Here is a 27,053-nt window from a genome sequence, read left to right as displayed (position 1 = left end):
AGCCTGGCATCACACTCCCAGAGGCTAGCGCAGATTAGGCGTAGGAAGAAGAGGACACGGGAGGACATGTTCTCGGAACTTATGGGCTGCTCCCGAGCCCAGGCAGCACAGCAGACCCAGTGGAGGGATAACTTGTCCCAAATGCACCGAGCACACATGGAACGGGAGGAGAGGTGGCGGCAGGAACACCAGCAGGCGACTCAAACGCTGCTTGGACTAATGAGGGAGCAAACGGACACGCTCCGGCGCCTTGTGGATGTTCTGCAGGACCGGAGGCAGGAGGACAGAGCCCCGCTGCAGTCTATCTGTAACCGCCCTCCCCCGCCACCAAGTCCCATACCCCCCTCACCCAAAGTCCAAAGAAGGAGGGGCGGCAGAGTCCGTGAAAACTCTCACTCCACCCCTGCAGACTGTTCTAGTACTAGAAGGCTCTCATTCCCCAAAATTTGACAAGTCCTTTCCTTCCCGCCTCACACAAGCCCCCGTCCAAGTTTCACCCCCCAGTTTCATGTGTAGTTGCTAATAAAAAATACGTTTCTGTTAATTACTGTTTCCATCATGTTCTTTTGGAGGAGAGTCTGTCTGAAGGGGGGGAAGGGGGTTGGTAATTGGACAGGACAGTCACCTTTAGCAGGGTACAGAGGCGGGGGCAGGTTCAGCAGCAGGGCACATACACAGTGCAGTCACTAGTTACCCTGGTCAGTCTGGGAGGTGGTTTTCATGTTCTGTGTGTGGGGGGGGGGTGTTGCTCTGTGACTTTGTGGCGGGGGAGGGCAGTTACAGATCTTATGCAGCGGTCCTTATCCTGGATCACAGAGCCACGCAGCAGGGGATCTGTAACCGTGCTCCCCCTGCCACAAAGTCACATAGCCCCCACACACACACACAGTCCCGATCAGGAGGGGTGGCAGGCTCCGTTGAAACAACCAGTCCACCACTGCGGAGCCTGTCATTCCTGGAGTTTAGAAGCGTCATTTGCATCACCACACTACACCCGCTCCCCACCACAGTCTGCGTCCCAGGTTTAAAACATTCCCGCGAAAACAGTAATAAAGAAAATGGTGTTCATTAACAAAATTGAAGTGCTTTTATTTTTAAACGTGTGTTGGAAGGGGGGGAACGGGGTATGTAACTGGAGAGGATACTGAACATTTAGTGGGTAAAGAAACGGGGGCAGGTACAGCTTCTCTGTACACAAACTTAAAAGTCACAGGTTACCCTGCTCACTCAGGAACCTAGCTTTCAAAGCCTCCCGGATGCACAGCGTGTCCCGCTGGGCTCTTCTAATCGCCCGGCTGTCTGGCTGGGCGTACTCAGCAGCCAGGCTATTTGCCTCAACCTCCCACCCCGCCATAAAGGTCTCCCCCTTGCTCTCACAGAGATTGTGGAGCACACAGCAAGCTGCAATAACAATGGGGATATTGGTTTCGCTGAGATCACAGCGAGTCAGTAAGCTTCTCCATCTCCCCTTGAGACGGCCAAAAGCACACTCCACCACCATTCTGCACTTGCTCAGACAGTAGTTGAAGAGTTCTTTTTCAGTGTCCAGGGTGCCAGTATAGGGCTTCATGAGTCAGGGCATTAGCGGGTAGGCTGCATCCCCGAGGATGACTATCGGCATCTCCACATCCCCAAGAGTTATTTTGTGGTCCGGGAAATAAATACCTTCCTGCAGCCGTCTAAACAGACCAGAGTTCCTGAAAACACGAGCGTCATGAACCTTGCCCGGCCATCCGACGTTGATGTTTGTAAAACGTCCCCTATGGTCCACCAGTGCTTGCAGCACCATTGAAAAGTAGCCCTTTCTGTTAATGTACTGGCTGGCCTGGTGGTCCGGTCCCAGGATAGGGATGTGAGTTCCATCTATAGCCCCACTGCAGTTTGGGAATCCCATCGCGGCGAAGCCATCTATGATGACCTGCGCATTTCCCAGGGTCACTACCTTTGAGAGCAGTACCTCAACGATTGCGTTGGCTACTTGCATCACAGCAACCCCCACGGTAGATTTGCCCACGCCAAAGTGGTTCGCGACTGACCAGTAGCTGTCTGGCGTTGCAAGCTTCCAGAGGGCTATGGCCACTCGCTTCTGGACAGTCAGGGCTGCTCGCATCCGGGTGTCATTGCGCTTCAGGGCAGGGGACAGCACCTCACAAGGTTCCAGGAAAGTCCCCTTCCGCATGCGAAAGTTTCGCAGCCACTGTGATTCATCCCAGACCTGCAGCACTATGCGGTCCCACCAGTCCGTGCTTGTTTCCCGGGCCCAGAATCGCCGTTCCACAACATCAACATGACCCATTGCCACCGTGATGTCCTCGGCGCTGGGTCCTGTGCTTTCTGACAGGTCTGTGCCAGTCTCAGACTTCAGGCCCTCACCACGCTGCCGTAGCCTCCTCGCCTGATTTCTCTGCATCTGCCTCTGGGAAAGGTGGATGATAAGCTGCGAGGTGTTGACAACGGCCATAACTGCAGCGATGGTCGCAGCGGGCTCCATGCTCGCAGTGCTGTGACATCCGCGCTGTCACTGACCAGAAAAGTGCGCGAAATGATTTCCCGCCGGCGCTTTCAGGGAGGGAGGGCGGGAGTGACGGACGGATGACGACAGTTACCCAAAAGCACCCTCGACACATTTTTTTACCCAGAAGGCATTGGCGGCTCGACCCAGAATTCCAATGGGCAGCGGGGACTGCGGGAATGTGGGATAGCTGCCCACAGTGCACCGCTTCCAATGTCGACGCTTTCCCCGTTACTGTGGACTCACAAAGTCGAATTACTGTCCTTAGTGTGGACACACACGTTCGATTTTGTAATATCGATTCCACATATTCGATTTAAGTAAAATCGAACTACTCTCGTAGTGTAGACATACCCTGAGGTACACCAACTCACTTCACAGAAACCACCAAGCATAGGGAAACAACTTTTAGTCACAACAAACCCGAATCAGATTAGAATAGGTAACCTGCAGGTGAAGTACTTCAAAGCCCATCTCTCTCATGCACACCTTTCAGCCTGTTTTTATCTTTCCTTCGCAGTTTAGTTGAAGGGTTCTTTATCTGTAAATTAATGACTGCGGGGGGGGGGAGGGGTGTGTGAAAGTGTGGACTTGGAGCCAGTTCCCTAGAACTGCCTACCTTATTTCTCCCCTAATCCCCTATTCACGCCTCCATAACACTCCAATGCATTATGGTCACACATCGGTTTAAACAGATAACATCACATTCTTAATAAAACAATGACTGTTCTGTACCTTCCAGCTTCTGTCGTTTACTACTTCTTCCACATTCAACTCAGACTGCATCAGCTTCAACTGCAAGAAGTGTGAGAGAAGACAGACACCATTCAGAATCAGATATTAAGAACAGGCCCCCACAGTCTTGGCAAGTCACACAATGTGACCCTAAAAACCCCTCAATGCCAACTGGCAAAGGGTTCACTGTTCTGTAACAGTAACTCCCGACAAACTCAGTACACTAGCACACTGCTTTCATAATATCTATCTATAAAAAATGTCATGTGAAGTCTTCAATAAAAGCTGGGGTCATGCTGGTCATTAGTATCAGTGTGAGATGTATGTATAAATACTGTGTGTGTACGTACACACACCCACAGACATTTTCAATATGTTCCTAAAAATGTCTGAATCAAGGTAAGGTTGACAAACAGGTTTCTGCCAGACAAAGGATGCATATTCAAGTGTCTGCCTCTCAGTACAAGTGTACAGTAAGCACTGTAAGCCAACACAACGGAAGCCCTGTTTTCATACAAAGTCCACACCAAGGAATATCCTGGGGGTCATCCCGACTCTGGGGACAAAACATGAATTTTGAGTGATACAAAGAGAAGGCAAAAAGCCAGCTCTTTATCCTGTACCTGAGGAAGTAACTAGCCAGTCTGATTACATTCATGAAAATCTGCCCTGGTTGGAAGCACTGCAAAGGACATTTAGGCAAGATAAGATGGCTTTTAGGCAGACGGTTATGCTGTTCAAGTTTAGTCGCTAGAAAGTGTGTACAGATTTTTTTATACATAACCTTCCTCTTTCCATTATCTCTTAACCCTTCACAATAAATTTGATTGTTTTCACAATAAATATCTCAGTGCTGTGATGTGACATATAGGAACGGAACCTCAGATGACTCAAACAAACTGGTATTGTGATAAATGAAGGGGGGAGGGTATCTCCCTTTTATGGACACCCAGCCAGCCCGTAGTTGTTCTCTAATTGCTCTACCTGTAAAGGGTTAAAAAGTCTCACTGCTACGCAAAGGTAAAAGGAAGTGAATGGGCACCTGGCCAAAAGAGCCAATCGGAAGTCTAGAACTTTTTAAAATTGGGGGAAACAAGACTCCCCTTTTGTCTGTCTGTTGTTGTTGTTCTCCGGAAGAGGCAGACAGGGAGCAGTTATGCTGTGAGAAGCTTAGACCAGGTATGAAAAATCATCCATATCATACCTAGAAACTACTCATCTAAAACTCCAGATATGTAAGTAGATCAGGAAATGTCTAGGAAGATGCAATTAGGTTTATCCCTTTTATTTCTTTATGGCTTGTGGACTCCTCTGTGCTAACCCCACATGCTTTTGTTTTGCTTGTAACTTTTAAGCTGGACCTCAAGGGAGCTATTCTTGATGCTTAATCCTTGTAGTTGTTTGTTTTTTAAATCTAGCAAAAGCCTACGTTCATAGATGTATTTTCATTTTTTTTATTAATAAAATGTACCTCTTTTTAAGAACAGAATTGGATCTGTGTGTCTTAAGAGGTTTGTGCACGTTGTTTAATTAGCTGGTGGCAACAGCTGATTTCCTTTTTTTTCTTCTTTTTCTTTCTCAGCTCTTCTCTGGAGGGGGGGTGAAAGGGCTTGAGGGTACCCCACAGGAAGGAATTCCCAAGTGCGCCTTCCTGGGTTCTCAAAGGGATTTTGCACGTGGGTGGTGGCAGCTGTGACATTGCACTCTATGAAAGTATGCTAAGGAGTGTGAATATAATGTAACTGGAATATGCTTCATGCAAAAGCTCTCTTGTAAGGTATCATTATGCTCTACTTAGTGCGGTCATCCTATTTGTATAAAAGTATCATTCTTGTATCTGAAACTAGAAATATGAAATATAACTCTGAGGTCCTATTGTAGTTCTGCAAAGTGTGGGCCACTAATGGTGGTTTGGAATCTTGATGGCTCCCATCAACCAGGACAATTGACTGTGGATGGCTGTTTGCTTGTAGGCCTTCCTGTGAGTCAGGCTGGGAGAAATGAGGGCTTGAAGTCTTACAGTGACATGTGATCATGTCACCTGAACTAGAATCCATCTTTAACCTGGTGCTTTTCCATTTAGAAGGACGGGGTGGGAACCCAGAGAGGGACAAAAGATTCCCGCCTTATGCAAAAGATATATAAGGGGGTGGAACAGAACAAAGGCAGCTGTAGTCATGAGAAATCCCCTAGCTAGCACCTGAACCATAACAATGGGCGTACCAGGGGAAAAGGACTGTGCCCAGATTAGGAAGGTGTCCAGAATGTGCTAGAAGCTTATTGAAACATCGCTGAGGGTGAGATTTTATCTGTATTCAGTTTTATTACTGTATTAGGTTTAGACTTGCGTGTTTTGTTTTATTTTATTTTGCTTGGTAATTCACTTTGTTCTGTCTGTTAGTACTTGGAACCACTTCAATCCTACTTTCTGTATTTAATAAAATCACTTTTTACTTATTAATTAACCCAAAGTATTAATATCTAGGGGCAGGGGGGAAAAACAGCTGTGCATCTCTCTATCAGTGTTATAGAGGGCGAACAATTTATGAGTTTACCCTGTATAAGCTTTATGGAGGATGACATGGATTTATTTGGGGGTTGTACCCCTTTGGGAACTAGGCATCTGGGGTTTGGAGACAGGAACACTTCTTAAGCTGTTTTCAGTTAAGCCTGCAGTTTGTGGGACATAATTCAGACTGTGTTTGCAGCAGGCAAGCCTGTCTGGCTCAAACCAGGCAAGGTTCTGAAATCCCAAGCTGACAGGGAAAACAGGGGCAGAGGTAGTCTCAGCACATCAGTTGGCAGTTCCCAACTGGTTTTCTGTGATCCAACCCGTCACAGCAGCATCTACCAATCCAAGGTCATAGAAGCTGTAACCTTGGAAGTTTAATACAAGCCTGGAGTGGCAAGTATTAATTTTTAGAGTTCTTGGGGGCCCCCCACCTCCTGCACTTGAAGTGCCAGAATGAGGAATCAGCCTTGACAGATCTGTACACTGTCCCTTAAGGATAGCAAACCTGGTATTCCTGTAAGTAGCCAGAGACAGGGACTGGATATCACAGGGGAATGCTTCAAAGGCGCTCAGGAACTGAGATGCACCTATTGTTAGCCTGCAAAGCAATGAAGGCTAGCATTGCCCTGAGGAGATTGTTTAGGTGGCTAATAGGGTGGTGTTCTCAGGGAGCAGACACAGAGTTAAGCACCAGCATCTCCTCACTGGACGGAGTAATGTAATAAGGTGACTCTCAGCCCTGGGCACCCCAAGTCACACATACCATCACTGAAGAAGAGCAGCTCCATGTAGCTCAAAAGCTTGCCTCTCTCATCAACAGAAGTTGATCCAATAAAAAATATTAGTGCACCCACCTTGTCTCTAATAGATTCTAGTAAATTTAAATCTCAAATTCTAATTTTTTAAAATAGGTTTTCACCACCCAGGAGCAAATTAAAGTTGCACAGGCCATGTTAATTCTGGTGTTTCCTAACTTTGCAAGATCAAGCACTCCAACAGTAATATTCTTTAATTCTGTGTAATTTCTAGATTGTTTAGAAGGATTTTCTTTTTTCTAGTGTGTGGCACCATACTGACTCCTCCACATAACATCAGCAGGGTCTGAACCTAGGTCCTATAGGTTCATAACACAACCACTCGAGCTAAAGGAGTGACACTAATAGCATTAAATATTAGTAGACCAGCCACAAGAGGCCGAGGAAAAACACTTTGCCACTGGCTTATACATCTGTTTTCTACACAACGGAATCTTGGGGGATCAGGATACCTGGCTCTGAAAGGGAATTTGTTCTAGCAGTTAGACAGCAGAGATTTGGGACACTTACTCTGAAAGGCAGTGTGACTAAATTAATGTGTCTTGGGTCTGCGCGATTAGAGATGCTGTTTTACCCCCAGCTCTGCCAGAAGTGAGCTTGGGCAACAACTCGGTTGCTTCCCTTGTGAAACGGGAGATAAGACTCCCTCACAGGACAGAGGTATAATGCCTTACTCAATAAAAAGGGTCAAAGAATACATAATTAATACCACTCAGAGTTGGTACTAGAACACATGCTCTACCCCAGTGATCAAAGGCAGTGTTCAAAACTTAGTGTTACAAAGAAAACTGCCACTGAAATGAGCGTGCGGCCTTGCTTCACTCAGTCACCAAGCTCAGCACAGTTAAAGGCATGCACAAACTTGGATTTTCAAAAGCTTATGACTTGGCCCTACCAGGTTTTATTTTCACGGGGACAGCAAAAGACACCTCTCTGACCCCAGCACTGGGACTTCCTACTAAATTTTGAGTCTCGGTCTTAAATTATAGGGGGCACTCTAGCTCTTCAAGGAAATGGTTAGAAAAAATTATTAGCAAAGCTCTCTATTTTCCCCTAACCTTATCTGTAGAAGTAGCGGAGTAATTTTTGCTGAAATTTTCTGAAAGAAAATTCAGTCTAAGGCAGAGAAAAAATATTTCAGCCCCATAGACCTAAAAGTTTGACAAAATTATAGGCTACTAAAACTTCTAGAATAAAGAGGTGAAACTATATGTATTATCAGCTCTATCTAGAACAGAGATCAGAGGACTGCTTTCCAGAATTGGACACTGGCTTCAGGAGTCCAAACCAAAGAGTAATACTGTGTAAATGGTCAAATGCAGCTGCAAGAAGTAGCCTTCCAAAGACACACTTAAAAGACATACAGTTGAAGCTGCCTTATATCTAGTGAAAAGTAATACCTTGGCAGTGAACATTTAGTCTCTAGATTTGAACTACATGCTACAAGCACTCTAGGCAGCTTGAGCAAAGATTTGTCCTGGCTAGATAATAATCAAGTGTCCTTGACATCCAGACTTTTTGTTTCTTTTGGTAATGAATGTGATTTGAGGAAAACCCATAGGTGAATGAATAGACTGGCTGAAATTCAAATCACAGATCTTTATAAAAAATTAGCATGGCAATATAAAAACCTGTTAACATTATGAAAAAATGTTGTGTGGGGTCAGCCATCAGGCTTTGTATCTCAAACACTTCAAGCTGATGTTGTAGCTACTGGTCAACATTTTCAGAAATGGGTCTCTGAAGCTGGGCTTTACATCTTTATTTAGATACCAAGAGACCTGATTTTTAAAAGTGCTAAGCATGTCAGTGGGAGATGCCACTCTGCAATTTTAAAAATCAGATCTCTTGCTTGAGTCTAAGGATTTAAAGGTAGAGATTTTCTAAGGCACAAATGGCAGTTAAGTGCCAAACTCCCACCGAAAAGTCAATGGTAGGGGACTTTGGCACCAAGCTGCCATTTGTGCCCTAGAAAAAGCTCTCCTGAAGAGCCTAACCTTAAACTCTGATTTTTCAAGAATCTTACCCATAATCTTTAAGGAGAGATGATACCACAAACATTATGTCCAAGGATCAAACAGATTCCCTTTTTAAGTACTTAATTCAAATCCCAAGGTGGCTGTTCACGAACAGGTGGAAACACATGAAAATATTTAATACAGTAGAACCTCAGATTTACGAACACCAGAGTTACAAACTGACCGGTCAACCCCACACATCATTTGGAACTGGAAATACACATCAGGCAGCAGCAGAGACCAAAAAAAGCAAATACAGCTCAGTACAGTGTTAGACATACACTACTAAAGACAAAGAAAAAGTAAAAAAAAAAAAAAAAAAATTCATAAGATAAAGGAAACTGTTTCTGTGCTTGTTTCATTTAAATTAAGATGGTTAAAAGCAGCATTTTTCTTCTGCATAGAAAAGATTCAAAGTTGTATTAAGTCAATGTTCAGTTGTAAACTTTTGAAAGAACAACCATAATGTTTTGTTCAGAGTTATGAATAACCTCCCTTCCCCAGGTGCTCATATTGGATGTTCTTCCAAAAGGTACGCTCTAGGAATTATGTTGGGGAAGGTTCTATGGCCTATATCATACAGGGGGCAAACTAGATGATCACAATGGTCCCTTCTGACCTCAATCTATGAAAAGCCTTTCAAAGTAGGATGTACAAATAGAGGTATTCTTGAATGCCAGATGAACTTTCACATTACTCAAAAAAAATTCTAGATTGTTCAAGATATAACAAATTATCTAGAATTAACAACATGGTGGACTGATAAGGATTAAAGTCTTCACAAAACACCCAGCCTGAAAAATTTTACCATTTCAAAGTATAAATCTTCTATGTAAGGGGAATTAAGTTGCACTTCCAGGGAATAATTGCTGTCCAAGTTGCTTTAACAAGCCAACATCCATGCTGCCAGGCTCAATGATTTCAGATCTAGATGGAAGACTTCTCTTTGATCTTGGATAGTAGATCAGGAAGGACAGATAACAAGCACCAGAGATTCCAATGCTAGAGCCAAAAAACTTAAAATTCACATGCCCAAGTTGGAATAATCAGTAAGACTGGAGTTCCGTTAGTCTAGTCTTCCTGAGATCCTGGGAATAAGAGCCACTAGAGGAAAAGCACATTGACTGACCCCAGGCCAGAAAAGTGCCATCCACCAGAATCCAGATCCCTGCTTCCTCTGGAACAGGATTTCAGATACAGCAATTTCCTGCAGTATCCTGTAAAAACCATATTGAATTAAGTTTAAGCATCTTAGGAGTTCTTTGTATTTAAAATGCAAATGTTTGTGTATTATGGAATTGTACGCAATGTCTCTAAAGAGGAGACCTCACTAATGTAAACCTTGGGAAGAGCTACAAAAGACTATTTGAAACAATGTGCTAGACAAAGTTAAGTGGGATTCCTAGGAAATACCTGGGAGGTGGGAAAGGCAACTTCTCACCTCTGGACCCATCCTTTTGAAGTTGCATCCTGAGGGGAAAGCTTGTCTGCTGATCACTTGTTGCATGGGAACCAGACCAGAGGCCCAAACTGGATGAAAGAGTGACCCTCAGATTCAGTGGGTGCTTGTTCTGAGCCAAGGTGATAATGAACTTGTAACCATAGGAAAACCCCTTTGGTGGGATTTGAAGTACTGTTCACCAGCCAAACCCCTTCTTGGAGTCAAAGGGTGGTCTCTGGTAAGCTTATAGGCAAGCATTTAGGTTTTTTAAAATTGTTTTCTCTGTAATAATTTTACTTTAAGAATAAATGTACTCATAATAAATTCACCTCATACAAGTACTGTAGTGCAATATGTAAATTTTTTTGTTACATAACTGCACTCAAAAACAAAACTATGTAAAACTTTAGAGCCTACAAGTCCACTCAGTCCTAAGACAAACAAGTTTGTTTACATTTACAGGAGATAATGCTGCCCACTTCTTATTTACAATGTCACCTGAAAAAGTGAAAACAGGCATTCGCATGGCACTTTTGTAGCTGGCATTGCAAGGTATTTACGTGCCAGATATGCTAAACATGCATATGTCCCTTCATGCTTCAGCGACCATTCCAGAAGACATGCTGATGATGGGTTCTGCTCGATAACGATCCAGAGCAATCCCGACCAACGCATGTTCATTTCATCATCTGAGTCATTTGCCACCAGCAGAAGGTTTATTTTCTTTTTTGGTGGTTCGGATTCTGTAGTTTCTGCATCGGAGTGTTGCTCTTTTAAGACTTCTGAAACCATGCTCCCACACCCCGTCCCAATCAGATTTTGGAAGGCACTTCAGATTCTTAAACCTTGGGTCGAGTGCTGTAGCTATCTTTAGAAATCTCACATTGGTACCTTCTTTGTGTTTTGTCAAATCTGAAGTGAAAGTGTTCTTAAAACGAACCACTATTCAGGCTGTGCATTGTATTTTTCAGAAGGAAATGAGTGACAAATTTGCACTTTCATTCCCTTTGACGCCGTTGGGCTCAAACATAAGGCTGTGAGTATAAATGTACAGCCACAAATGACAATGCTAGCTAGAAAATTGAGGGAATTTTCTAAAGTATGAATTCATACAGGCAATCATCTCAAGGAGCTACAGTTAAGACAGTTAAACATTTTATTCAATATGAGGTACACCTGTAGTCTTTATCAATAAAGAGTCTCCAGGTTTGTGCTCACAGTTTGAGTGCCTATAACAATCTATTACTATCCTCCATCTACACCATACTGTAGACATGCAAAGCTTGAAAAACTACTGAGTAGCCTTATTTAAATTGCATAGACAAGTCCTGTTTCATAGTTTACAGCAAGCCAGGCTGCAAATCTACAGTGCACTAGCTGGCCGTCACTAAATCACCAACCATATAGACCAGAGGACACATTAAGTTGAAAGAAAATTCCAAGGGACGCACCTCAAAAGGAGTTATATTTTAACGTGTCCTTATATTGGAGAATAAATGATATTCACAATGATACAGTCCAGTTATACCTGTATATCTGGACGTCATAGATGACAGATTTCTTCACTAAATAGTCACTGAACCAACAAGAGGTGATTCAATTTTAGTCTTGGTTTTGTTAAGTAGTGAGGACATTATATAAGAGCTGGTCATTGGAAATAACCTTGAATTGAGTGATCACAAATTTCTTCAGTTTAAATTCAGTGGAAGGATAATCTAAACAAGGTTGGTGACTAGGATTTTTGGTTTCAAAAGGGCAGACTGAGTAATAAAAGGGAATTAATTCAAGAAGTCAGTGGGACCGAAGTGCTCACGGACTAGCACTCAGAACACTTGGAATTTCTTTAAATCAAAGGTGCAAAAACTATCTGGGAATTTACAAACCCATACAAGGGAATACACTTGTAGGAAAGAGCTCCACACCTAATTTCAATTACCACCTCATAAAGAATATTAGGAATAAACACGGAACATACAGGGAAAGGAAAATGGGAGCGCTCAAAGACAACTATATGCCTTGGAGGTCAGAAAAATGTAGGAATAAATTTAGAATTGTTAAAATCAAGCTGAGCTAGACCTTGCAAAGGAAATTAATAGTAAGAGGTTTGTAGTAGGAATGTAAACAGGGTTTAAAAATATAATTTTAATAGGTTACACAGTTACTACCAGTTAAATGGTTAATCATTAAGGAGTTCACATAAGCAGGGAACTGCAGGTGTGGGGGGTGCTGCAGCACTCCCACATTTTACGTGGGGCTCCGCTGCCCCGTGCAGCAGTGGAGTTTAATTGTTAACTGAAACCAGTAAGACTGATGCTTATTGGTTAACTGGTTAATCGGTTAAAAACTTTTACATCTCTAGTTTGTAGTTCTATAATAAAAAGAGAAAAGGAAGGATGAGGAAGGGCCACTATGCAGTGTGGATGGGGTAGAGATAAGAGATAATCTCAGTATGGCCCTAAAACTAAATGAATACTTTGCCTCAATATTGAATAAAGGTGAAAGTACAGAACACACACATGAAGGCAGGATGGCTGATGAAAATGCGTAGAGAGGCAAAGATTACCACATGACAGGCGGAAGATTTAGATCTTAATTTGCTCAAATTGGGAGGGTGGATAATTTCCATCCCTGAATACTGAAAGAACTGGCAGATGAGACTGCTTTGTTGCAATGAAGAAACATAGGCAGGCAGGCAGGCAGCTACATTTATGCCTCAGGGGACAGAGCCTGCCTCATGCCTAATGCCTTGGGCATTGGTGCACCTTGGTCCTTCATGTTCTCTGCCTGTGGCACACAATAGGTTAGTCTTCTGAGGCTTGTACTACACTTTGATCTATTCTGGTTGTTGGGCTTAGTATGGAGGTTGCTGGATGATGTTTAGTTGCCTGTATATCACAGTCCATCAGACTAGATGATCTGGTGGTTCCTTCTGGCCTTAAACTCTGATGATATGCTGGAGTTAAGGCTGCACGGCAGTTTATCAAGCCTTGCGTGTTAATGTGGAAGGAGGATAATAGTAAGTAAAAGATTGTTGTAGGTAGCAACAGCGCGATTGTAGACCCTGACTGTGTATATACTAGCTTTTCAAAATTTGAGGAAATGCTACTCAAGTAAAACAGAACATTAACTTTAAATTAAGTTTTTTCTATATGAATTCCCTTATGTTACTCAAAAACTATGTAAACTGGAGATAAATAAAAAGCAAACAGTGCCTTACATTTTTTTGCAATAGTGAACATAGCTGCTATACTGAGCATTTGCCTATGGAAAAGCATCAATATTAAATACAACCATTGTAATCCGGCAAATTTGCTCTTTTGAAAAAAGTGCTACCTAGCAAAGAAGGTCATTATAGTTACAGTGTTTTCAAAACTGATGACACTCAAATCAGCTATTGATTAAAATCTTTTCATAGAAATTCCAAAATGAAAAACATAGGAAAGTGATATTTGTGTACCCCACAGATATACAGTAATCAACACTGGAAGTACAGTGTACAGTCTCCGTATATACTCTTTGCAAAAGTGTTTGAGAAATAGTGAAAAATCAGGGACCCAGCTTCAAACCCATCTGTTTTTATTCCCAAAATATTTTAAAGTTGCTTATTTCCCTACAAATTCTAACTGCAAAGAAAATGGAAGAGACTCTCCTACACTCCTCTCCCCAGAATAAAACATTTACCGTTCTTTTTTCTGGTTAAACACAATTCTCTCACACAACCTTAACTATGGCTTCACTACAACTCCACCATAATAATAACCAGACATTCGGTGAAACAAAGGCAACCACTATAAAAGGAAAAAAATCTTTAAATAATGTATAATTAACTGTGGACCTCATTGCCATGAGATATCAAAAACTACCCAAGGATAATGTTAAACAGCAACTACTAAAGCTAGACTTGTTTAAAGTCAACGAGTTTGGAGAAAGTGCATCCAAGAGTCTTACAAGAGCCATCCAATGAGTTCTTTGGACTACTAATTATTGAAAATCAACATTCTTGAAACACTGGGGAAGTTCCATAAGACTGGAAGAAAGCTAGTGTTTTAAGAGTACTTGGATGACCTGGGTAATTTTAGTCCTGTCAACTTAACATCGAGCCCAGGCAAAATAATGGAACATCTGACATGGGACTCAATTTATAATTAATGCCAATCAACATGGGTTTATGGAAAAGAGACTATTAATCTAACTTGATTTTTTTTTTTTTATAAGATTACAAGTATGGATGATAAAGATAATGGTGTTGATGTAACAGACTTCTGTAAGGCATTTGACTTGGTACTACAAGACAGTTTGATTAAGAAACTAGAAAGATACAAAATCAACACAGTATACATTAAATGGATTAAAACCTGACTAATTGATAGGTCTCAAAATGTAACTGTAAACAGATTCATGCACATATATTTTGAGTGGGGTCCCACAGGGACTGGTTATTGGTCCTAAACTTTTAACATTTTTAGCACATGACCAGGAAGAAAACAAAATGTTTATGATAGTGTGCAGAGGACACAAAAACTGGGGCAATGGTAAATAGGACCACAGGTCACAGATACAGAGCAATCAGCACCATTTAGTAATCTGGGCACAATCAAACAAAATGTGTTTCAGTAGGTCCAAATGTGAAGTCATATCTAGGAACAAAGAATGCTGGCAATACTTACAGGATGAAGAACTCTTATCATGGGAAACAGGGACTCTGAGAAGGATTTGGAGGTCATGGTGGATAACCAGAAGAACATGAGCTCCAATTTGCCACTGTGGCTAAGAGGGCTAAGGTAATCCTTGGATGTATAAAACAGAGGAATCTTGAGAAGGAGTAGGGAGATTATTCCATTAGAAGTTGCATCAATTCAAAACAATAGAGATAATGTAGTGTGTCCACACTTCAAGAAGGATTTTGAAAACTTGGAGACGATTGAGAAAAGAGCCATGAGAATGATCTAAGGATTGAAAAACATGTCTCAAGGAGCTCAATCTATTAAGTTTATCATAGATAAAGTTATTCCTTAACTTGATCAATCTACAAGTAGCTACATGGTGAACATAAATTTGATAAGAGGACTCTTCAATCTAGCAGACAAAGATCCAGTGGTTTGAAATTGAAGCTAGATAAATTCAGATTTGAAATAAGGCACCCATTTTTAGGACAACTAAGCATTGGAACAACTTAACAAGGGCTGTGGTGGATTCTACGTTACTTGAAGTATTTTAAATCAAGATTGGATTCAAATTGACATGATCTAGTTCAACCACAGCTATTAGACTCGAAGCAGGACTTAGTTCAAGGAAGTTCTCTGCCCTGTGTTATACAGGAAGCCAGCCTATGTGACCACAAGGGTCCCTCCTGGCCTTAAAAAAAAAAAAAAAAGCTTATATATGTGGACTACCCCTGAGCTCATTTATGGTATGCCTACACAGTGGGAGGGGGAAAAACAAACCCACATCAGCAAGTCTTGGAGACTGGATCAACTGACTCGAGCGTGCAGGGCTTGCATTTTAGGGCTAAAAATAGCAGCGTATACATTTGGGCTCAGGCTGGAACCCAGGCTGTGAATCTCGCTGAGGGGGTAGCGTCTTGGAACCCAGCCTCCAGCCTGAGCCCGAACATATATGATGCTATTTAGCCCTGCAGTGTGAGCCCACATCAGGATCTGACACTCAATAATGCGGGGTTTTCTCATTTTTGTTTTTTTTAGCTTTTTTGCTGTGTTGACGTACCCTTAGTGTGCTGCGCCAAGAGCCAGCTTCAAAACATAATAATTCAGAACGTATTCGACTTTCATTCTTTTCTAAAGAGTACGATGAATGGCAGTTCCAACCAACAAAACAGCATTCACGAGGGAGCTTCCTAAAAGGGAGGGAGAAAGGCTGCAGCAAAATTTTATGTACAAGCAGTATTTCAAAATTCAGATTGGTTCAAACTGGCCCCACTGGGTCCTAGAGTAGACTTTTGTGGTGAAAATTTGGGATGATTTGGTCAAAGTATTTCTGACATATGCATACCCCTAAAAAGCTGCTTTTAACATTTATAAATTCCTATAACTTTGTTTTTTTTCCCCCCCACACAGACAGGGAAAACGTTATGGCTGTGATCCTCATTAAGACACATCACTGGACAGTTCCTCAGATCAACTATTCAACGATAACCAGTTTTGAAAACCAGTATTTCAAAAAAAGTTATATTCTCATTCTCGTTTTCCAGGTGGGTACACCAGGTTCTGGCAAGCATCTTTTGGTAACAGAGTATCTGCCTTAGAGAGACAAAGGTTTACAGACAATTCACCCCTCTTCAAGCTATTGTTTACTAGGGAACACTTTTGTCAGTGACACACTGAGTAACATTTGGTTGCTTGGGAAACAGATGCTCACCCTTTAACCCAAGGACCATGAATTTAAACCCTCTCCTCAGAAGATTCGTGAGCGGTGACAATTAGCACTTCCCTTCTTGCTGTCTGGGGCCACAACGGGACTCCTTTTGGAAGTGTGAGTGGTGTATGAATTTTGAGGAAGCGCAACACCACAGAAGTGTATCTCTAGCACTATCTACACATCAGCCCAAGAATAGTTTGGCAGGCTGTGGCAGTACTGTGCTGAGATATGAAACCCAGTATGGCTGATACAGGAGGAACTTGCTGTCACGTTGACAAGGACACCAGAGAGGTCAATGTAAGAGTCCTGGCTAAGACAAATCCTTGACTTTAGCAAAGCTTTTTATACGGTCTCCCACAGTATTCTTGCCGCCAAGTTAAAGAAGTATGGGCTGGATGAATGGACTGTAAGGTGGATAGAAATCTGGCTAGATTGTCGGGCTCAACGGGTAGTGATCAATGGCTCCATGTCTAGTTGGCAGCCGGTTTCAAGCGGAGTGCCCCAAGGGTCGGTCCTGGGGCCGGTTTTGTTTAATATCTTTATTAATGATCTGGAGGATGGTGTGGACTGCACTCTCAGCAAGTTTGCAGATGACACTAAACTGGGAGGCGTGGTAGATACGCTGGAGGGTAGGGATCAGATACAGAGGGACCTAGACAAATTGTAGGATTGGGCCAAAAGAGACCTGATGAGGTTCAACAAGGACAAGTGCAGAGTCCTGCACTTAGGACGGAAGAATCCTATGCACTGCTACAGACTAGGGACCGAATGGCTAGGTAGCAGTTCTGCAGAAAAGGACCTAGGGGTTACAGTGGACGAGAAGCTGGATATGAGTCAACAGTGTGCTCTTGTTGCCAAGAAGGCTAATGGCATTTTGGGCTGTATAAGTAGGGGCATTGCCAGCAGATCAAGGAATGTGATCGTTCCCCTTTATTCGACATTGGTGAGGCCTCATCTGGAGTACTGTGTCCAGATTTGGGCCCCACACTACAAGAAGGATGTGGAAATATTGGAAAGAGTCCAGCGGAGGGCAACAAAAATGATTAGGGGTCTGGAGCACATGACTTATGAGGAGAGGCTGAGGGAACTGGGATTGTTTAGTCTCCAGAAGAGAAGAATGAGGGGGGATTTGATAGCTGCTTTCAACTACCTGAGGGGGGGTTCCAAAGAGGATGGAGCTCGGCTGTTCTCAGTGGTGGCAGATGACAGAACAAGGAGCAATGGTCTCAAGTTGCAGTGAGGGAGATCTAGGTTGGATATTAGGAAACACTATTTCACTAGGAGGGTGGTGAAGCACTGGAATGCTTTACCTAGGGAGGTGGTGGAATCTCCTTCCTTGGAGGTTTTTAAGGCCCAGCTTGACAAAGCCCTGGCTGGGATGATTTAGTTGGGAATAGGTCCTGCTTTGAGCAGGGGGTTGGACTAGATGACCTCCTGAGGTCCCTTCCAACCTTGATATTCTATGAAATCAGTTATGGGCCAAACAAGGCTCAGTGAACTCCTGTTGGGCACCAATAGGAACAACAGATCCAGCCTGCATCAGGAACTAATAGGGACACTCAGTTCATGCCACAGGCACACTGTGCTGAAAAGGGAGTAGGGAATTGAGAAAGGTAGGCTCTCGTGCAGGTACATAGCACTGAGATGGGTCAAGTGAGGAAGTGAACACCCATTGAGTTCAATAGGGCACTTTACAGCATTTGAGGCTTGCAGAGCAGTGGAGACGTATGCAAAACCTGTTCCCCCCATGCTAGTCTCTGAAATGGAGTAGGGACTCAGGAGGTCCCCTTCCCTTCCCATGCTACCTCCAAGTTGGTGTATGTGTTCCTCACAGTTGATCAGCTACAACCGTCTCTCTCTGTGGCCCCTCCAGTACTACTGGTTGTATGAGGTGCCTGAAGGAAGGCACAGCTGGTACCTGAGGGGTGGTGACATGTGGCCCCAAAGCCTTCCCATAATGCCCCCACCACTACCCTACCTCCTCACAAAACAAGGAACATTAATAAAAACTTGGTTAAAGGGGAGTTACAATTGCCTGGCAGTGCCCCAGACCCTTCAAACTGACACCTCCAAAATTCAGGAAGTGTTATAAGAAGGAATTGTACAGTCATAGTAATGCTTTCCATACCACACACAACCTTAAACTCTGCCCCTTGGGTGATTGCAATAGTAATATAACATTAACTTTGCCCAGTCTAATGAAAACTGCCAGTTTCTCAGCACCTCACACAAACCCCAATATCAGCACTCCAGTTTATACACTTCCATCCTCACTGTATTTTTGCATCACCATTGACTAAGCGTAGGTTGGCAGACCTCACTAGGAACAATAGTTTGAGCTCTCGTTAAACTGAGTGAGGGGTTGGTAGGGCCACCTCTCTGAAGCACCCCTTGTGGCAGAGATCAAGGGAACAGAGTTGAGGTTCTGAAATGTTAACTAAATTGTGTATTGCCATATTTGCTAGTGTTTGCATTTTGTTTATTTCCCTGATTCTCCAAGATCTTCATTTTCAGCAGGCACAAGTTTTGAAAGGTTATGAGTAGGACCCTATCAAATTCACGGCCATGAAAAATGCATCACAGACCGTGAAATCTGGTCTCCCTGCGTGAAATCTGGTCTTTTGTGTGCTTTTACCCTATTCTACACAGATTTCACAGGGGAGACCAGATTTCACGGTCTGTGACGCATTTTTCCTGACCCAAAAAGAGTTGCAGGTGGGTCACAAGGTTTGTTTGTTTGTTGTTGGGGGGGTTTTTTTGAGGGGGGGGAGGGGTCCCACAGTATTTCCACCCTTACTTCTGCACTGCCTTCAAAGTTGGGCAACCGGAGAGCGGCGGCTGTTGGCCAGGTGCCCAGCTCTGAAGGCAGTGCCCTGCCAGCAGCAGCACAGAAGTAAGGGTGGCAATACCATACCACTGTTACTTCTGTGCTGCTGCTGGCGGTGGCTCGGCCTTCAGAGCTAGGCTCCCAGCCAGCAGCCGCTGCTCTCCAGCTACCCAGCTCTGAAGGCAGCACTATCGCCAGCAGCAGCACAGAAGTAAGGGTAGCAGTACCGCAACCCCCCCCACAATAACCTTGTGACACCCCCCTGCTCCCGAACTCCTTTTTGGGTCAGGATCCCTACAATTACAACACCATGACATTTTAGATTTAAACAGCTGAAATCATGAAATTTATGATTTTTAAAATCCTGTGACTGTGAAATTGACCAAAATGGACCACGAATTTGGTAGGGCCCTAGTTATGAGGCCCTGTCAGTACATCTTTAACAAAGGTTTGCTTCTCTTTCCTTTTTTAAGTGAGGGACATTCACTGCCTGTTAATGGCTGTTATTTGGTTAAGATCAGAGTCTATGATTTGGTGAATGAATTGTGTTTATTTTACCTGTTGTCACAACAGATTATAGATTAAAAGTGTGGACAGTTCTGTCTTGTGGACTGAAGGGAATCCTCTCACCAACCAAGCCAACAAGTAGCCAAACTTGAGTTATATGAGCTAGAATTCAGTACAGGACAACAGATCTTCACGATGGAAATAATCAATTAGCTGAAACACCAACCCTCCCCTTCTCCCTGAAGGGATTCCAGGAAGTGCTACCACTCACCTTTGTCTGCTCTTGCCTGAGCTGCTTTAATAATGCTACGTCATCCTGGGCCTTCTCCCTCTCTTCTCGGAGAGTTTTTACTACATTGGAAGTCTGAGCAATACAGCTTTTGATTATTTTCTCTCTGCTGGCATGAGCTTCCCTCAGCTAATTGGAGAAGAAGAAGAAAAAAAAAGTCAGATTAACTAGTTCAATGGCCCATGGGAAGAAAAAGCCTCTAAATTACAAAAACAAGTTTAAAAAAAAAAAAAAAAAAAAGGTTGTGTTGAGTCTCACAGTACAGCTACAATAATAACTCTCCTTGTTGATAGAGCAGTCTTGCCACAACTGCTCTCCTATACTTCTGCCTATGGGACAGGTCCCCATTTCCATACATTACAAGGAGAGAATAACCCTTCCTTCTCTCAGAAGTGGATCCCAATCCCCACAAACTGGCAGCTGAGCTGCATACAACATCTTATTTCCAATTCTAAGGTAGGTGGGGAAATTGAATTGCAATAGTATAACTATATTGGTCTTTCTAGGCTGGCGCCATGCTATCAGGGGTTCACACTGCAGGGTACACAGCAACCTATGGAGCAGGTGCTAGAAGAGCACAACCCTAGCAGGGAAAGACAAGAAAGATACTAAAGCGATTCCAATTGCTTCCTTAAGAAAAAAGAAAAATCTCATGGATATAATATTCCCCACTCAGTACCAACAATTGAAATTCCTCAATGCTTACAGGAAGTAGATTGAGCGTGGGACAAGAGAGATAGGTGGGCTACACCATTACACAAAGTCGACACGTCACATCTTTCAAAGGGGCTGCTTCTCATTGACACACCCTATTGCTTTGTTGTTTCCTTAGGTCAGGTCTATGCTACAAACTTACATCGGTATACATCCACACCCTTGAGTGAAGTAGTCATATTTACCTAACCCCCAGTGTAGACAGCGCTATGTCAACAGTAGAATTTCTCCTGTCAACAAGGCTAATGCCTCTCATGGAGGTGGATTAACTACGCTGACAGCGGAAGCTCTCCCATCGGCGTAGTAGAGTCTTCACTAAAGTGCTACAGTGGTGCTGCTTGTACATGTACACAAGCCTTTACTTTGTGCTAAGCCTGATTCCCACCCGCATCCTACCACCTTATAGGCTAGGCTCAACTGCTCCAGGGAGGAGTTTCTATGATAGAAAGGTTTCGGATCTGGTGGCTGCTGTTATAATCTTTAGAATCAATTATCTGTGATCCCATAAGAATCAGTTTTGACTCTTTAATCTATATCCTGGCAAGCAATGTTGTTCAGAATACCAAGTAACTGAATTTAACAAATAGTATCAGACAAAGAAAAAGGTGAAGACCTTAACTTTATAGAAGTAGACTGCTTTGAAAGTACTGCAGAAATGTGTTAGCCCTGCTATTTAGATAGAGTAATGGATGAGCTGTCTAACACATACTAAGGTCAGTAGTACATCCTGCAGGAATGCTACAATGGAGCAAAAAAACCCTCTGCATATGGGTATCTGTCGTAAAGCAGCCATTACGTGTGTGGGGACTGGCTATATAAAAAGTCAAGTAGGCCAGTCGTGGATGTATATTGGAGTATCTGCTGTGCCAGCAATTTGTAACAAGCTGGGGAATGGGTGATCTTGTGTTTCTGGACACTACATTTAATAAAGCATCAGGAATTGGTTGAAAAAGGCTATAATGAAATAGGTACACTTACAGACTGGTAGAGCTCTTTACAGGTTTGGTTGGCATCGACTTTCCCTGCAAAGGAAGCTGTTGGAAGTGTAGTATTTAATTCATGGACTATTCTGTCATCAATTGTCCGCATCACCCTGAGCAATTCCTGTATGTAAAAATAAAAATCCTTGCTTATACCTGAACAACAGGGAAATTAGAGGAACTGTACAATTAAGCAATTTTTAAATTTTAATAGCTGTGTGGCCTGGAGAACATAGCAAAAAAACCCAAAAAACCAAAAAGGTGTCATCCATGAAACAGTCATTACTGAATTTTTTAAAGATGAATATTGTTTTGAGTATGGGCCACAGGCAAAGATATTCTACATCCTTTGAGTATTTTCACTTTGTTCTCTAGGCTGCCCAGCTCCACTCCCCTGCTCTGCAGGTATCTTGCATAAGACCCTCGTTCCCCCCCAATGTGTGCGCCAGGGAGGTGCTTGTAGCTGGTTACAGCAGCACCTCATCTTTCCGGAATCAGCTATTATGCTGTCCCTGAGGCAGCTCAGGGTGGCTGGCCAACACTTCTGGTTTTCCTACTCATTGGCTGCAAGCTGGATACCCATCTATGACTCTCAAAGCCCTGCTGCCTAGCTCCATAGGACAGTGTAGGGAGCACATGCTGTAATCCAATTAACTCCACCTTTTGAGGAAAGCTGAAGAGCAAGAGATAGCTAAAAAAAAGTCACAGACCAGAGGCAAAGAAAGCTCTTTGGGGAAGGGGCCATCTTGTTCTGTATTTGCACAGTCCTAGCAAAATGGGGTCCTAGTCCATGACTGGGGCTCCTAAACACTATGGTAATGCAAATAAGTAAACACAATTTGGGGCATCTAAGTGCAGCAGAATGTCAAATCCCACAGCAAAAAACAAAAAACCCCACTGAATTCTGTAGCATCTTAGAAAAACTGCAAATTCCATAGCCAGAGAATCATGCAGAACGTAGCCCCTGGACTTTTTCTAGCATAAGTCAGTCGCATTTTGTATTTTATATTAAATTATTCTAAATGTAAAAAACCCACATGAAATCTAACATGGAAGTACTGTGATGTGCTGCTAATATTTTAACAGCAATTCTTTTAACTTAGGATACACCTTTACACGGTTGCACATGCAACAGATCAGGTAAGTGAGGCAGTGAAGAATCTATTCATTTGTTTTCTCTAGTTAAATAAAACAAAACACTCTCATAACTTCAACCAAAGAAGAAAGCACTGCCAATGGACAATCATATTAGATATATTTGCTGGAAACGTTTGCTGTTTGTTCTTTTTCTGGAAAATATACAGAGCATTTTGAGAATAGAGGCAGCACAATAGCATAATTTGAAAGAGAGATAAATATGTTGTAGTCTAGAGAAGAAGTTCTTCCACTACGAAATACTTTGAGAACACATGCGAGCCTACTGTTTCTTCAAGACAAATATCTATGTACTTCAGCAATATCAAACATACAGTTGCCTTAATTCTTTCCTTTTTGATTGTAATACTATTGTATTAGTGCACTTCTATCATACCTGCCTACACCTGAAATCTAAAAATTGGATTACATTTAACGTCTCAAATATCCAATTATAACAAGTGAAAGACTGGGAAGGGGAATTATGAATATTTTGCTTAAAACTACGGAGAGTTTGCATACAAAAATCTAGTTCCAGGTGTGTGAATATGAATGCCAAACCAGACTTTAAGGACATATTGCCTAGCAAGCACATAGGATATAAAAATATAAAGCCAGATAAACAACTATCTGTGCACTGACAGCAAGCATCAGACGAACTAGGGAAGAAGGAACTTAAAGGAACTGGCACATGAAATTGCAAGCCCATTAGCAAGACTTTTTAATGAATCAGTAAACTTAGGGGTTGTACCATACGACTGGAGGATTGCTAACATAGTTCCTATTTTTAAGAAAGGAAAAAAAGTGATCCGAGTAACTATAGGCCTGTTAGTTTGACATCTGTAGTATGCAAGGTCTTGGAAAAAATTTTGAAGGAGAAAGTAGTTAAGGACATTGAGGTCAATGGTAATTGGGACAAAATACAACATGGTTTTACAGAAGGTAGATCGTGCCAAACCAACCTGATCTCCTTCTTTGAGAAGATAATAGATTTTTTAGACAAAGGAAATGCAGTGGATCTAATTTACCTCGATTTCAGTAAGGCATTTGATATGGTTCCACATGGGGAATTATTAGCTAAATTGGAAAAGATGGGGATCAATATGAAAACTGAAAGGTGAATAAGGAACTGGTTAAAGGGGAGACTACAACGGGTCATACTGAAAGGTGAACTGTCCGGCTGGAAGGAGGTTACTAGTGGAGTTCCTCAGGGATCGGTTTTGGGACCAATCTTATTTAATCTTTTTATTACTGACTTTGGCACAAAAAGTGGGAATGTGCTAATAAAGTTTGCGGATGACACAAAGCTGGGAGGTATTGCTAATACAGAGAAGGACCGGGATATCATACAGAAAGATCTGGATGACCTTGTAAACTGGAGTAATAGTAATAGGCTGAAATTTAATAGTGAAAAGTGCAAGGTCATGCATTTAGGGATTAGTAACAAGAATTTTGGTTATAAATTGGGGACACATCAGTTGGAAGTAACAGAGGAGGAGAAGGACCTCAGAGTATTGGTTGATCACACGGTGACTATGAGCCGCCAATGTGATATGGCCATGAAAAAAGCTAATGTGGTCTTGGGATGCATCAGGCGAGGTATTTCCAGTAAAGAAAAGGAGGTGTTAGTACCATTATATAAGGCACTGGTGAGACCTTATCTGGAATATTGTGTGCAGTTCTGGTCTCCCATGTTTAAGAAGGATGAATTCAAACTGAAACAGGTACTGAGAAGGGCTACTAGAATGATCCGAGGAATGGAAAACCTGTCTTATGAAAGGAGACTCAAAGAGCTTGGCTTGTTTAGCCTAACCAAAAGAAGGCTGAGGGGAGATATGATTGCTCTTTATAAATATATCAGAGGGATAAATATCAGGGAAGGAGAGGAATTATTTAAGCTTAGTACCAATGTGGACACAAGAACAAATGGATATAAACTGGACATTAGGAAGTTTAGACTTGAAATTAGACAAAGGTTTCTAATCATTAGAGGAGTGAAGTTCTGGAACAGCCTTCCATGGGGAGTAGTGGGGGCAAAAGACATATCTGGTTTCAAGACTAAGCTTGATAAGTTTATGGAGGGGACGGTATGATGGGATAGCCTAATTTTAGCAATTAATTGATCTTTGATTATTAGCAGGTAAATAGGCCCGATGGTCTGTGATGGGATGTTAGATGGGGTGGGATCGGAGTTACTACATAGAATTCTTTCCTGGGTGCTGGCTGGTGAGTCTTGCCCACATGCTCAGGGTTTAACTGATCACCATATTTGGGGTCAGGACGGAATGTTCCTCCAGGGCAGATTGGCAAAGGGCCTGGAGATTTTTCGCCTTCCTCTACAGCGTGGGGCACACGTCACTTGCTGGAGGATTCTCTGCATCTTGAGGTCTTTAAACCACAATTTGAGAACTTCAATAACTCAGACATAGGTTAGGGGTTTGTTACAGGAGTGGGTGGGTGAGATTCTGTGGCCTGCATTGTGTCAGACTAGATGATCATAACGGTCCCTTCTGACCTTAAAGTCTATGAATCTATGAAGGGGTCTTGGCCTTTTGGGTCAATTGCACAGAAGTTAAATGAACCATGAGGCAGATAGGATGTGTCTACTCTTACCCCCACGCTGCTGCGATTGATGAACCAGGGGTCGATTTAGAGGGGCTAGTGAAGACCCGCTAAATCAACCACAGATAGCTCTCCCATCGACTCCAGTACTCCACAGGAACGAGAAGTGGAAATTAAGTTAACGGGAGAGCATCTCCCATCGACCCAGCATGCTGTAGACACAGCAGTAAGTCAACCTAAGGTACATCAACTCCAGCTACATTATTCAAATAGCTGGAGTTGCATAACTTAGGTCGACTTATCACAGTAGTGTAGACATGGTCTTAGAGAGACAAGGTGGCTGAGATAATATCTTTTCTAATATCTTCAGGTCTCAGAGCTCTGTGTGGCTCAAAAGTTTGTCTCTCTCACCAACAGAGGTTGGTCCAATAAAAGATATTACCTCACCCACCTTGTCACTGTAATATCCTGGGACTGACAAGGCTACAACTACTGTGGATACATCAGACAGTACACAGTTCCATATCTTCTGGGGACTGCCCAAAGCTCAGATACCATCTCCCAAGTGGTCTACACTTAAGAGTTTTCCTGGGACATTAAAGTTGGTTAGGTGGAGGGGAGGCAGGGTTTGCAACATTTCTAGACCAGCAAAACCCTTGAGACAGATACATTTATACTGGCAAAAAAGTGCTTTGGCCAGCATCGCTTATTTTGCACAGGAGGCTGGTATAAACTGTACTAGCAAAATGACCTTTTTGCTGGTATACATTGCATCTACACTAGGAGAGTTAGGTGAAGACAATGGCCCAAGCACCCACCTCGCGCCTCACACTCCTTTCTTTAAAATCTTCCCCATCTCCACGCCCGACCAGTCTCTGCAATTTTCACCACCCCCGAGTCCTCCCCCACAAGCAGAAGGCCCCGAGCCCCACTGGACACTTGCCTCCCCACCTCACCCCAACTTCGGGAAACACCCCTTGCTCCTGCCTGGCTGCATGGGAGGAGGGACCTTGTCCCCCACGCTCCCCGGCTGGGAGGGGGGAGGGGCGCCCGCCTGCCTTGTTTCCCCTCCTCTGCGCAGGGCAGCAGGAGCTCGCGCCCCACTGTCAGTCAGGGTCCTGGGAGGGCCCCGCCGCTCCCTCGGCCTCGCGCGGACGGAGACTGGTGGGGGGCGGGGAAGAGGCCATTTGTCCCCCGGCTCCGCGTGAGCACAGCCAGCTGCTCCAACCCGCTCCCGCCAGCCCCGGGGCCCGGCTGACACCAGGCGCAGCGCCCGGCCACGGAGGGGGCCCCAGCGGACCCTGCTCGTACCTGGAACTCGGCAAAGTCCTCGCAGGTGCGGACTTCGCTGGGCGCCGCCATATTGGAGAGGTCGGGGACCCCGACGCCGGCCAATCAGCGGGGGTGACGCGTGGAGCGTCTGACGGGATTGGCTGGCAGCGCTCGAGGCCGGCCTTTGCAGAGCGCGCGGGGCGGTGCGAGTAGGGACGTGACTCGGGAGGAGCAAAGGCGCGAGTTAGGCTGCGTGAAGCGTAGCCCCGGCTGCCGGCCTGGGCGTTTAGCTCCGCTGCTGGTTGGCTGCGTCAGTGCCAGTGACGGGGGCAAGGGGGCGCTCATGGGAAGTAGGCTCCA

The 27,053-nt window shown here is 43.6% G+C and overlaps 1 protein-coding gene across 1 annotated transcript in view; it reads right to left on the bottom strand.

Annotated features, from left to right (window-relative positions):
• Positions 1-26,806, bottom strand: part of CCDC58 (coiled-coil domain containing 58) — a 33,047-nt gene extending 6,241 nt beyond the window's left edge. The window contains exons 1-4 of the mRNA XM_024212074.2: positions 26,733-26,806; positions 21,724-21,849; positions 20,014-20,160; positions 3,248-3,307 (exon numbers count right to left, since the gene is read on the bottom strand). Coding sequence (XP_024067842.2) covers positions 3,248-3,307; positions 20,014-20,160; positions 21,724-21,849; positions 26,733-26,783 — 384 coding nt within the window. The 5' untranslated portion in view covers positions 26,784-26,806. The remainder of the gene's footprint in view (positions 1-3,247; positions 3,308-20,013; positions 20,161-21,723; positions 21,850-26,732) is intronic.
• Positions 26,807-27,053: the final 247 nt, after the last annotated feature.

This window comes from Terrapene carolina, unplaced genomic scaffold (assembly GCF_002925995.2).
Source record: "Terrapene carolina triunguis isolate 2854851 unplaced genomic scaffold, T_m_triunguis-2.0 Scaffold740, whole genome shotgun sequence".
NCBI classification, from domain to species: domain Eukaryota; kingdom Metazoa; phylum Chordata; order Testudines; family Emydidae; genus Terrapene; species Terrapene triunguis.
This window is presented reverse-complemented; position numbering and strand designations above follow the sequence as displayed.